General features: G+C 44.4%; 1 protein-coding gene across 6 annotated transcripts in view; it reads left to right on the forward strand.

Annotated features, from left to right (window-relative positions):
* UBE4B (ubiquitination factor E4B) overlaps positions 1–12,811 on the forward strand; it is a 70,324-nt gene that overhangs the window by 21,464 nt on the left and 36,049 nt on the right. For 5 of the 6 annotated variants that reach the window (XM_082229803.1, XM_082229804.1, XM_082229802.1 and 2 more), the window contains 5 exons: positions 2,316–2,451; positions 5,913–6,000; positions 7,501–7,645; positions 9,516–9,744; positions 11,161–11,568. In XM_082229803.1, the coding sequence (XP_082085929.1) occupies positions 2,316–2,451; positions 5,913–6,000; positions 7,501–7,645; positions 9,516–9,744; positions 11,161–11,568 (1,006 nt within the window). The remainder of the gene's footprint in view (positions 1–2,315; positions 2,452–5,912; positions 6,001–7,500; positions 7,646–9,515; positions 9,745–11,160; positions 11,569–12,811) is intronic. The other variant, XM_082229807.1, reaches the window with a different exon arrangement.

Genomic DNA, 12,811 nt, shown 5'->3' on the forward strand with positions numbered 1-12,811 from the left:
ATGCTAAACCATGGTTTAGTGTTACATTTGTGAGTCTTAGTAAACCATGGGCTTTCACTCTGTCTTTTGTATGCCAGAGGAGGCAATTGAAAGCTTTCTGAGATAACTGGTGTTCCCCGCTTAGGAGTTCGAACTCTTCCTAGTTAGCTCAAACAAATCAAGACCATCAGCTTTGGTTTGCTTCCTTACTTGAGTTCCTTAAAAGCAGGAACTAAATGTAATAAATAAAAACTAAGTCTGTTAGACTAATTTGCATTACAGGATGTTTTTTGCAATAATGAAATGGGAGCACTCTACTTATGCTGCTTGCAGCTCTTTGGAGGAAGGGCAGGGATGCAAATGGAATATTGTCACTGGCTTTGAGTGACAGTTCCTGTTCCTTCCCTTGTTGATCACTGCTAGTGAGTTCAAGCCAGTGGCAGTCTGCACAGGTAATGTTTGGCTGGTGGGTTTAGCTATGCTGCACTCTTATTGCCAGCAAATTAGGATGTCTGGAAGTAATTTTGACTGTGTATGGCAGTGGTTTTCAACCAGTGTGCCATGGCACCCTGGGGTGCCTTGAATGATGGTCAGGGGTGCCACAGGCAACACTGGACTCCATCCCTTTTTTCTTCCCTCCCTCTTCTGATGCCCTCTCAAGATGGTGGCCTCACCTTCACCAGCTGCCAGAGGACTCCCAAGGAGAGGGGAAAGGAGAGGACGCTGAGGAAACACGCCGCAAGGGAGGGTGTTTGAAAAGGCGTGAGGGGGTGTCGGCTCTAGAGATTACATAATTGGGCTTTGGAGACTTGGAGTGCATTTCCTCACAGGAGAGCCGCAGAAAGAATGTAGTTGGTCAAGGGAGCATTTGACTAAAAAGGATGAAAATCTCTGGTGCATGGGATTACATCCCATGGGCAAAGTTTTTGTCTGGTACCCGAGTATGCAGTAATAATGTTCTACCCTCCCAGAAGCCCACTCTGCAGTGACTCGATGCGAGTCAAAGTTTTTGTCATTGCCCTCTCAGAGCAGTGACTCTACAGAGTTGCAGTGGGCAACCTTTGAACTCATTGGAATTAATTTCATGAATTAATTTCCTACAACACATCACTCTGAAGTCTTTGGGGATTACTGGTGTTAGTGCATTGCTGATTATTTATGTTGCAGATATATAACATCTTTTAATTGACACTTTAGCATTTTCATTGTATATAAGGAGCACTCTTACTAGCAAACTCAGTCACCCTGTGCCAACAGAGTTGAAAAGTAGGGTCACTAGGAACTAGAAGTTGGTATTGGTGTGCTTGGTTGAATTCCAGGCCGCTCAGAAATACAAAAGCAACCAAACGAGGCAGTCCCCCCTCCCTCAAAAAAGCCAATACCTCAGCCCCAGTGAGGATTTATGAATATTCTGTTGTTCCCAGCAAGCAGATAATGTTGAATGTCAGTTGGAAAAGAAAAACAAACAATTGGAAGAAGGAAGGAAAGCCTGAATTGGCTTGTCTGAGCATCTTAATAGTGCCCTGGAGGGAAGGCACGGCTGGCTGGAATAGGATTACTCCTGGTATTGGGAGGGGGGGGAAATGTGCTGCAGCATTTTTTTGCTGTGTGTGTGTAATATAAGTATCGTATTTTTCCGTCTATAAGATACCCCCATGTATAAGACACCCTCTATTTTGGGGGACTCCAAATTAAAAAAACACCCCTCAGCACTACCCATGTTTAAGGCAAGCCCCAATTTTAAACCTAATTTTTGGGTTTAAAAACCCCCTAGTCTTATACACAAAAAATACAGTATGTGATGTGTGTGTAATTTACAATATGCGTGTGTTCAGTGTTGGAAACTGAGATAGGAAAGCTAGGAACTAAATGGCACCTTAAACCTAGGTTATGGGCGCAACAACGGAATGTCTACGCGTGCTTTTTTCCAAACAAGAATACAAAGTTGAAAATGAATGAACGACGGCTAAAATCACACGTTCATTTTCGCATTGTCTAGTCCTCCTCTGAAGACTGCAAAAAAACAAAGCCATGCTTCCCCTGCCTGCCCCCCTAATATTCTTAACAGGGTCTCTTCTTCAGTCTTCAGAGAGTGACTGGAAGTGGTGAGGCAAAAAAAGACCCTCCTTTCCTTCCACTCTGCAGTTTTAATCTGAAATCTTAGGCACAATACTCCACCCAGAGTTCAGAAACTGCTCATGCTTATGAAATTCCCTGTCGCAAAACCCGCCTAGATCAATGGGAGTTTTGAACACTGTGTGTGGTTAGTTCAAGAATGTGTTGTAGGAACAAAATGACATACAGTTTTTTCCCACCCTGGTGTCCTTTCCCTGCAGGTGTAGCCCACCGCAGCCAGAGTAGCGAAGGTGTGAGTTCGCTCAGTAGCTCCCCATCAAACAGCCTCGAAACACAATCTCAGTCCCTCTCCCGGTCGCAGAGCATGGATATCGATAGCGTCTCCTGTGAGAAAAGGTAAAAAAGTTTCCATCTGCCCTCTTCATTTGGGGCTGTCTCATTGTGGGTTGCCCCAGATGTTTGTTGCCTGTGCTCATACAGATGCTAGTTTTTTATGCCCTGCTCAGCAGTTTCTAACATGAGCTTGTAAATAGCTGCTCGCCTGGTTCCTGGTGGTGAGATAGAATTGTCTCTGGGGAACTAGGCAGGGTATCTTTTAGCAAAGTAAGTGGATCTTTTTAATTGATAGTTTTTATTGAAATTCCCACAAAGAAGCAAAAAACAATACAGTCGAACAATGCAAAATAAGCCATAATGAATCAAAATAATATGAACTATGTGTATATTTAAGGGGCAGGAGAGGTGAAATGGGGGGAGAGGGAGCAGCTGGTGGTCCAGGTCAGCCCAGCACTCAGTGCTTCCCATCTATCTTGTGTCTGTGGAATATCATTTGCTCATAAATCTCCAGTTGAGTCATATCTTATGCTCAAAGAGGTGATGGTTCTTTAACTTTAATCCAGAAAAAGTGGCTTATATGTAGTCTAGCTGGAAAACCTTATTGCATGCATACATTCCCCCCCTAAACACACACACACACATTCATGTGGGAAGCTAATCTGAGTTATCTTCTGCTTAAGCCTTTGCTGGCAACTAGTTTTTTTTTCTGTGGGCATCTTAAGCAGTTGGGGGGTTGATGGGCTAAGGTCACCTCTCTAACCCAAAATGTCCTGCTGGCAAATACAGTGGTTAGAACTGCCTTTTTAAAGCTCCCACCCAGAGGGATAGGATGCTATTTTGGTAATGGGGTCAAATTTACCATTTTAAAACAACAACACACAACCACATATTAGGGAATCGATTGTGGGAACTGAAATTCAAAAGGAAAGGGTAAAAAATAGAAACTGACAATGTAATAAAAGCTCTCAATATTAACAACCCAATCAGAGTGACTGATAAGATATCTGAATAATTAATAATGCAATAGCATGCAACATTGATTGCTCAAAACGTGTTTGTGAGGGCGGTGTGTAAAGCAGTTACAATTGCCTAGATGTTTTAGGAAGAAAAATGGTAGTGAAGAAAGAAGCAAAAAGAAAGAGGGGAGCTTTTGGTTGGGGTCATGCTCTTTGCCCCTGTGGTCTGAGCGTGAGTCCTAAGATAAGAGGCAAGCATGGCCCTCACCTGTTTGGTTTTCGCGACTGCAGCTCCTGCCTTGCTGGGTTAGTTGAAGGGACTGGGTAGAAACTCCTCAATCAGTTGAACATTTGCTGGGTGCAAAGAACAGCAGCTTCTAACTGTTACATATATTCTGTGGTTGGAGATGCATGCAGAAGGACCCAGGTTCAATCCCTGGCATCTCCAGGTAGGGCCAGGAATGTCCCCTGCCTTAAATCCTGGAGAGCTGCTGCCGGTCAGTGTAGTCAATAGTGAGCTAGATGGACCAAATAATGATCTAGGTGGTCTATGCTCAGATGTTGTTTGGGGCTTTTCCTTTTTAGTTTTAAAAGATTGTTTAAACATATTATTTGTAGCATACATACTAAAGCTTAATACAAAAAAGGACATGAGAAAAATTAATAGAATTGATTAAAAAACCAAACAACAATTTCCAGTGGCAAGAATGATGCCAGTTACAGACTGAGACTACATGAGTTGGCAAGGTATTTAATCCATGAAAGCTTCTTCTGTATTAAATATTTGATTAGCCTTCGAAGCACCAGGGGTCTTTTTGCGGTTTCCCCGCAATCTTACAGTTAAATTTCAGCCATTAAAATACTCAATTCTTCTGTCTTTATTTTTTAAAAGAATTTATCCATTCTGAAATTATTTAATTAACAACCAAATATAACATCGAAAAGAAAACACACACACATTCATGAAATGGGAAACTAGATTTTTCATCCCTTCGCAGAAATTTAAGACCCTTCAAAGGGTTGTCTATCTCTTGGTTTCTAGATTCTAATCCTCCTCTAGCGACCATGTTTTAAATTTGGCACTTACTTCTCAGAAGATTACAGTGAACCAGAAGCTGCTCTTCTCCTTTTTCAGAACTCACTATATTGTTTAATTGGGAATATGTTTTTTCACTTCATTTATGATAGTTAATATATTAAATTCATGCACATATTTCTGCTCCCCAAGACTTATGCCCAATTTAAACTATAAGTCAGTAACACACAGATTTCAGTATTCACCAAATATGGCCAGTTTCGCCAGGCACCCTTGCTGTTAACTTTCAGGGGTCTCTTGAAGACATGCCAACACGCCTATGCCGTTTAAATCTCCCTACTGTTCTTTTTAATGTTCACCGTGTACTGTTTTTATGTTCTCTTTTATTTGTATAACCACAGGATATGGTGGTATATGAAATACTTATATAAATTGTTGTGACGTGGGGTTTGTGATTTCAGCTCTCTTGACATAATATGCTGGAGACAGTTCTCTAGTAACACTTCTTTATTAACGCAAACAAGACTGAAGACTGAAGAGGGGAAAGCTACATTTATAGGGACAGGGAACTGTTAGAAAGGATACATTTTGGAGGGAACAATATCAAGCAATCACAGTCCTGCCTTTTGGAGGAAACCAATGAGACAGAGGATCCAAATACAGCAGCTTAAATGAACCAATAGTAGCTGTACCCTCTGGAACCAAAAGGCAGTTAGTTTACCCTAATGCAAATACAGAAAATAATAATACAGATATAAAATCCTTTGACTCAATACACAACATAAATAAAAGTATAAAGAAAGAGATCTGGAGGGTGGCAGTGTGAGAACGGACTTTTTTAATGGCGGCATTTCCTGGGAGACACTTGCCTGGTGCGATCATTGCTTACCTTTAGGTGCTAGGCAAAAGCATCATTTTGCTGCAGGCCTTTGACGTTTGATTATCTGTAGCCTCCTTCACTGGGTAGGATGTCACAGTTCTGTCTTCTAAAGATATGAATGAGTTTTAGCTTTGAACCTGTTTTAATTTTGGGCTGGTTTAATGTATGTGTTGTTTTTTTGCTGTAAGATGCTTTGAGTTGCTTTCATAAAAAAAGTGGCAAATAAGTTGCATTAATAATAATGCTAATAATAAAAATAAGCCTCCAGGAACTACATGCAGCCTCACCACCATCCATGCGCCCTGATTTTTGTTCTGTGCAGGCACCAGCTTAAGAACAGAGGGGTTTCTTCCCCCACTTTGTTTAGTTCCTAATGGGCTGCTCTAGTAGGGCTCCTTTCAGGTTGAGTCACAAGTTTTCCGCCTCTCTTTGGAGAGCAAAACACTATGTACAATAGGTTGTAGGCCAGTGCTATTGACTAGTGGCTGTTAATGGGCAACATTTGTTAATGGATCCAGTTATTCTTGTGTATGTCAGTCTTTTCCCTCCTTGAGCTGCCTTCACGTTCTGCAGCCCTCCTGTTTTTCGGTCAGCAACTTTCATTGAAAGCGCCTAGAAGAATTAATGGGTTCTTTGTTCTACTTGACAGTATGTCCCAGGTGGATGTAGATTCAGGAATTGAAAACATGGAAGTTGATGAGAATGACCGAAGAGAGAAAAGGAGCCTCACTGATAAGGTGGGTAAGCTGTACTGGATGGTGCTGAGAAGCTTGGAGACCCTTGACTGTTGCTCTTTATGGAGCAATGTGCGCACAGGTTTAAAAATGGACGTTCATTCGTTTATTTTTATTCATTTGGGTTTCTTGCTCACTCTTAGGAGTTAGGAGTGTGCTATCAAAATGCTATGGGCTCAGTTTCAAACAACAAACCACCTATGCTTGTTATCAGTCTTGTTTCATGTGCCGCCTCTAGTGGAGGAGGTGCAGCTGGGTGGGATATGGGGTGGGGCCTTCTTGGTTGTGGCTACACTGTTGTGAACTTCTCTTCCAAGAGAAGCTCAGTTGGCTCCCTCACTGCCTGTAGGTGGGCACCTGAAGCTTAGCTTATTTGACCTGCGTTGAGTTTTTGCTTGCTTCAATGGCTTTGGGTTTTTTGCCCGTTTGTTATCCATCCCTTTATTTCTGAAGTTCAGAGGTGAGAGCCAATCCTTGTGTAGCCTAACAGCACCACCCATGTTCAAGAGGCTTGGGAGAACCCCCAGGTTTGCAGAAATTAAAAATAAAATTGGGGGGGGGGAGATCCTGAGGGGATCCCAGAAGCAGCCCAATGAGGGCTGAGCATCCTCACTTTGCCTGGAATGCAGAATTATTGTTGGGGGGGGGGGGGAGAATAGAAAAATAAGTGGGAGGGGATGGTGTATCTTGAAAGAAGACATTGGTAGTTTGGTTTGCATTCTGAACATTTTGTTGCAGATTCCTCTTGTTTTTAACCTTTCTTCATTGCATAATTTCAATACAGTGGTGCCTCGCAAGACGAAATTAATCTGTTCCGCGAGCCTCTTCGTCTAGCGGTTTTTTCGTCTTGCGAAGCAACCCTATTAGCGGATTAGCGCTATTAGCGGTTTAGCGGCTATTAAAGGCTTAGCGGCTATTAAAGGCTTAGCGGCTATTAAAGGCTTAGCGGATTAGCGGCTAAAAGGTTATTAGCGGCTATTAAAGGCTTAGCAGATTAGCTGCTAAAAGGCTATTAGCGGCTTAGAAAAAGGGGGGAAAGCAAAAAAAAAATCGGAACACTTGCAGGACGTTTTCGTCTTGCAAAGCAAGCCCATAGGGAAAATCGTCTTGCGAAGCAGCTAAAAAACGGAAAACCCTTTCATCTAGCGGGTTTTCCGTCTTGCGAGGTATTCGTCTTGCGGGGCACCACTGTATTGTAAGCAGCCTTGTGGGGAGCCCTTTGCGGCCTGGAAGGTGGGATGCAAATACAAATGGAACCATCTTTGAGAGATTGGGAATGTGCTGCAGGGCACAACCCTCTCTCTTACTTGCAAATTCCACCCTTCCATGACTTGCTGTCACTGCTAGTGAGCATTATGTTTGCATCAGGGTGGAATGTAGCACAGCAGACCAGAATGAGGTTGCTAACCCTTAGCTTACATGATCACGAATACCTGCCCTTTCGTGGCTTTTCAGAATGAGTACCCGAATCTTTTTCCTCTTTCCCCCCTCCCCATGATAAAGGAGCCCCCATCAGGATCAGAGATATCGGAAGAGCAAGCCTTACAGCTGGTCTGCAAGATTTTCCGGGTCTCCTGGAAGGACAGAGACAGAGACGTCATCTTCCTAACTTCGCTTTCTGAGCAGTTTAAACAGAACCCAAAGGAAGGTAAGGAGCCTGAGGTTTAATCCCAAGTGTTTGTTGATGATGCTGAATTCAGAATCCGGGCTGCTTACCATCCTACTAATTGAATGCTGTATTCTATTTTGGCCAGCAGCATTACAAGGTCTCAGGTAGAAGCATTTCTCAAACAGCTACAGAGATTTTTCAGTTTTATTTTAATTAAAATGCACAATCTTTCTAGGCAAAATGCTTACTTAAAATTTTATCTTGTTTATTCTTAGATATCTTGAGTCAAAATACACGTATGAACCAAAAACAGTGGAAGCAAAAGAGAGGGAAAAGATTTTTTTTTTTTGGGGGGGGGGTTGGAATTCTCAAATAAATGCAAACTGGAGCAGATTTATTTGAATTTATATCTACCCTTCCTCCCCCAGGAGCTCAGGATGGCAAACAGATACACAATTTTAAAAATACAAAGCAAGCAAAAACATTCTAAAACATATTAAAATGTTCTAAAAACAAAGGTTAACTATAACATCTAAAATCATTAAAAAATATATTAAAAGCAGTTACAATTGAAAGCATCCAATGACCTTGGGATTGCCAGGAACAGTATTCTTCAACCACCAAATGCCTGGGCAAATAGGAATGTTTTCAAATTCCTCCTGAAAGTTAATAATGATAGAGGCATTGTACATCGCCAGAGAGGGCATCCCACAAGCAGAGAACCACCACTGAAAATGCCTTGTTACAGGTTAGCACCAACTGGACAGAAGCTGGGGGTCTTTTACATACCACTGAACTACGGATCCACCCCAAATGAGAGTGGTGTCCCCCCCCCCACTCCTTCTCTCTGCCTCTCTGTTGTGGACACACATAAGACAGCCCTCTCCAACCTGATGTTGTTGTGCTACAATTCTTGTCAGCCCCAGCCCGCATGGCTGGATGTCAAGGGTGATTGGAGCTGTAGTTCCACACATTAAGACTCGAGAAGCCTGGTATAAGGTCAGTAGATCACAGCTCAGGCCATTGGGCCTTCCAGCCTGGTGTTCCATTCTCTTACGGACTCAGGTTCTCAGACAAAGGTCTTTGCAACCTACCTAAGATTGTTGCGCAGGAGGTTCTGGGACTGAGTTTCTGCTTACAAAGCTTGTGTGTTCTGCTGCTGAGCTAAAGCCCCCTTCCCGCGTGTCCCATCATGCTTAAACAAAGGCTAGTGATTAATACAGTTGCTTGTTCATGGGAGATGGCTGGTGGCATGAGCTAGCGAGTTCCCATCTAGCTGCTGCGTTGGATTTCCTTCAGTGGGTACAGAGCTCCAAATTGCATTTGTCATCACCAGATGGTATCTGAGCTGGCACCAAAGAGTGTGTGTAGGGAGGGGAAGGACTCTTATTTGGTGGGTGGCTCAGCTCCCACCGTGTTCACGACTTGAAGATGGAAAGCATTCAGTCTGTTTTGTTGGCAAGCAAGGACTTTAGACTTGCCAGTACTTTCAGATTCCTCTACAGCGGGTGATACGGTAGCTGATATGGAAGGTGTGGCTGATATTGGCACTCATAATGCTGAAAAGCTTTTGTTGTCATCAAGGATGCTGGGTTGACAGGCCCTTGGCCTGATTCAGCAGGCTCATCTTAGTTCCTTGCTTTCCTTCAAGCTGTATGGGGTGTTTGTCAAAAAGCAGGTGCTCAGAGTACATCTCTCGAAATTAATGTTCATTCATTTCAATTGATCCGCTCTGAGCAGGACTTGGTGGGATACAGCACCTGCTGAGTCCATGTGCCATATTTTCTCAAGACTATCCGGCGTTGTCAACCTCATAATCTTCAGATCTTTCCCTTAAACTCTGTTTTGCTTCTGAGGTGCTTACAGCGGAGAACGTTCATGTCATTCTCTCTTTCCCTCTCCTCAAAAGTGTTCTCGGACTTCAAAGACTTGATTGGCCAGATCCTGATGGAAGTTCTGATGATGTCGACCCAGTCGAAGGAGGAAAACCCCTTTGCCAGTTTGACAGCCACCTCGCAGCCCATTGCAGCAGCTGCTCGGTCGCCTGATAGAAATCTGGTTCTGAACACTGGTTCCAATCCAGGAACGAGCCCCATTTTCTGTAACGTGGGCTCGTTTGGCTCCAGCTCCTTATCGAGGTAAGTTATAGCTGCATAACTAGCTGGGTTCCATGTTGGTGAGTTTGCGAGGGCAGAGCAGAGGGGTTAGGTGTGCAAAATGGTTCTTTCCAAGTTCTGCACTGCAAGGCAAGGTGTGATGGATGCCCGGAGGGTGGGGGGGAAAGTATGGTATTTGTTTGAAGCGTAGCCATAGGAAACCTGGCCAATTCTTCTATGATAACTGTCCGCTGAGCAGAACCTCTCATTTCTTTTCTCCCCCTGTCATTCAACTTTTTTGAGCACTAATGAGAGCTAGAAACTTGTGGGAGCTCTTCCTGTTAAACAAAGGCAGAGATTACTAGGATGCCAGAATGCGTGTGCTCCGTGGGGAAATGCACCTGCAAATGGCAGCTATCCCTTCACTTTAACATGCATTTACCGTATATATTCGAGTACAAGCCAACTTTTTCAGCACATTTTTTATGTTGAAAAAGCCCCCCTGGCAGGGGCGGGATGAACAGCCCAAAAGGAGCCCTTTCTCGCCGCTGGTCCCGCCGCCGCCACCCGCCTCTCGCAAGGGCAGGCACAGGAGCTGCGGTTGGGAGATGCACTGTACTGTGCCTCTCCCAACCACGGCTCCTATGCCTGCTCTTGCGAGTGGCAGAGGCAGCGGCAGAGGGATGAGTGACCCGAAAGGAGCCGTTTTGGGCTGCACCTTCCTCCTCCTCTGCTGGTTTGTAGTGTAGTGTAGTGAACCGGCTTATACTTGAGTCAATAAGTTTTCCCAGTTTTTTTTGTGGTAAAATTAGGTGCAAGTATATACGGTAAATTTCAGATTCATTTATATATGGATGACTCTTTATAGCAGAGTTGCAGAAGCTTTGTCCTTCCAGATGCTGCTGGACTACAACTCCCATCATTCCTGGCTGTTGGGAGTTGGAGCCCTAACAGTAACAGGGTTAGACACCCCTGCTTTGTAGGCATCAGTCCCTGTGGTGAGAAAAGTACAATACAGTCACTTCTTACACAGGGGTTTGGTACGCATTCCTAAACCCTTGGAACCACCCCGCAGTTAGCGGGGTGGGGGGTGGGGTATGTCTAGGACTCCCAAAGCTGGCATGCCGAATGGGCCTTGACTGCCCCCCCAATCTATGGCACAGTGCTGAAAAGCTCTTTCTGCACAGGAAATCCAAAGGTTTAAAATTCTCTGCCTTGCTGGTATTTCAGCAATTTCAGCAAGTGTCCCTTCAACTCCTATAGCTGAAATCATGCAAGTTAAATGGGTATAAAATAGGATCGTACCGGAAGGGGAAATGTCGAGCTGTCTTGCCTGTTTCTGTATCTTATTACCTTCCCTTTTTGCTGTGTTCTAAGCTCCCAATTTATCTCTCTTTTCTTTCTTTCTTTCCTTCCTTTCTTCCTCCTCCTTCTCCTCTCTCTTTTCGTTGACTTTAGTCTCTATGGAACCAGCCCAGCTCCTCTTTTCAGCCTCTCAAGCCGTGCACCTTTAGCCGGTTCCTTCCTTGCCTCTTCCGCCAGCCCAGTTGCCCCCACCCCTCCCATTTCTGCTAGCCCTCATGTTGTTCCAGCAGGCCCACTAGTAGTCCAACCCCCATCCCCGAGGTACCGCCCGTACATGGTGGCTCATCCCTGGGCCTTCCCAGCTCCTCCCACTCTGCCTTCGGCAAGCACCTCCATCCTCTCCCGCTCTCCAACTCCTCCTGTTATAAGCGCCAGCCCTCCAGCTACGCAGGCTGGTTTGCCCAGGCTTAGGCCCGTAGCTATGGCCCTGCCTCTGTTCCCTGCTTCGCCCGGGCCCCTTGGCAGACATTCTTCTTCTTTCCTGAGCAGGACACCGTCTAGGTATTGAGTTTGCATTTTAATGTGTGCTGTGCAGAGTTGGTGTGACTTGATGCACTTCAGAAGAACTCGGCTAACAACATAATAAGCTTTTTTTGGTTCCTAATTGTGCTTGAGGCAAGCTAATACACTGACTGTAAGTGGCACCTGTTGAACCACAAAGCTTTTGGCGTAGGATGTGTGAAGTTCACAGCTTCTTATAGGGGAGAGAAGGTGAACAAATAGTGACATTCTTGATTCCCCCGAAATTTGGGGATAACGTGCCCACCTTTGCTTGATAACTTGTTTTGAGAAAAGAGTGCTTTCCCTACCTTGATCTCCTTGTCTAGATGGATCTTTCCTGTTGACTTCTACTTGCTTGCTTTCAGAATGTATAAGCCGTGTAATGTAAAAATAATCAGGCAGCAAACAAGAGTACATACAAGGTAAAGACCAGCAACGAAACGAAACGAAAAAGCATAAAACAAATTATTCAGCGTAGATCGCTTCAGCAGCAGACTGAAAGTGCCAATTCAACCTGAGTAATAGGAAGAGAGGTTTTCAACAGGTTAGACACAGATAAAAGTGTCTAAAGCAGAGGAAAGTAGGTGCCTGCCCTAATTTCCAGAGTTCTGCAACCATGCTGAAGGACCTGTTACCTATGGATCCTCTCCCATCTGACCCGCAGGAACTCATCAGCTGAGCTCAGGAACCAGATGGCACAAGGCAAGGCAGAAAACCACCAGGTCCTGCGTTGCTTAGAGCATTATAAACTAAAAGTAATACCTTAAACTTGGCCCAGTACCATATAGACAGGCAATGAAATAATTTAAACAGTATGGTCGCAAGTTGATGGCACGTTGCCCCATAGACCTTTTAGGTCTGCCATTCTTTGTATCTATGGCAGTTACCTTTATTTCTCTTACCTTGATGCTTTAACGGTCTGTTGCAACCAATCTTGTGTCAGTTTTATGTGTGCTCGATGAAGAGTTTTAAAAATAAAAGTCACATTGGGTGCAGGAGGGACCTGGCTGCTTTAAGGGATGGTCTTGAGACTGTGATTAAGCATCCAAGCCATGGTGACTATGCTCTGCCCCCACGGAGGCAGCAATGCTTCTGAATACTAGTTCCTGGAAGCTGCAGGAGGGGAGAGTGTTGTTGTGCTCAGGCCCTGCTTGCTGATTTCCCATTGAGGCACCTGCTTGACCACTGTGAGAACAGGGTGCTGGACAGGATGGGCCTTTGGCCTGACCCAGGAGGGTCTTAT

This window comes from Podarcis vaucheri, assembly GCF_965113315.1.
Source record: "Podarcis vaucheri genome assembly, chromosome: 7".
Lineage (NCBI taxonomy): Eukaryota > Metazoa > Chordata > Lepidosauria > Squamata > Lacertidae > Podarcis > Podarcis vaucheri.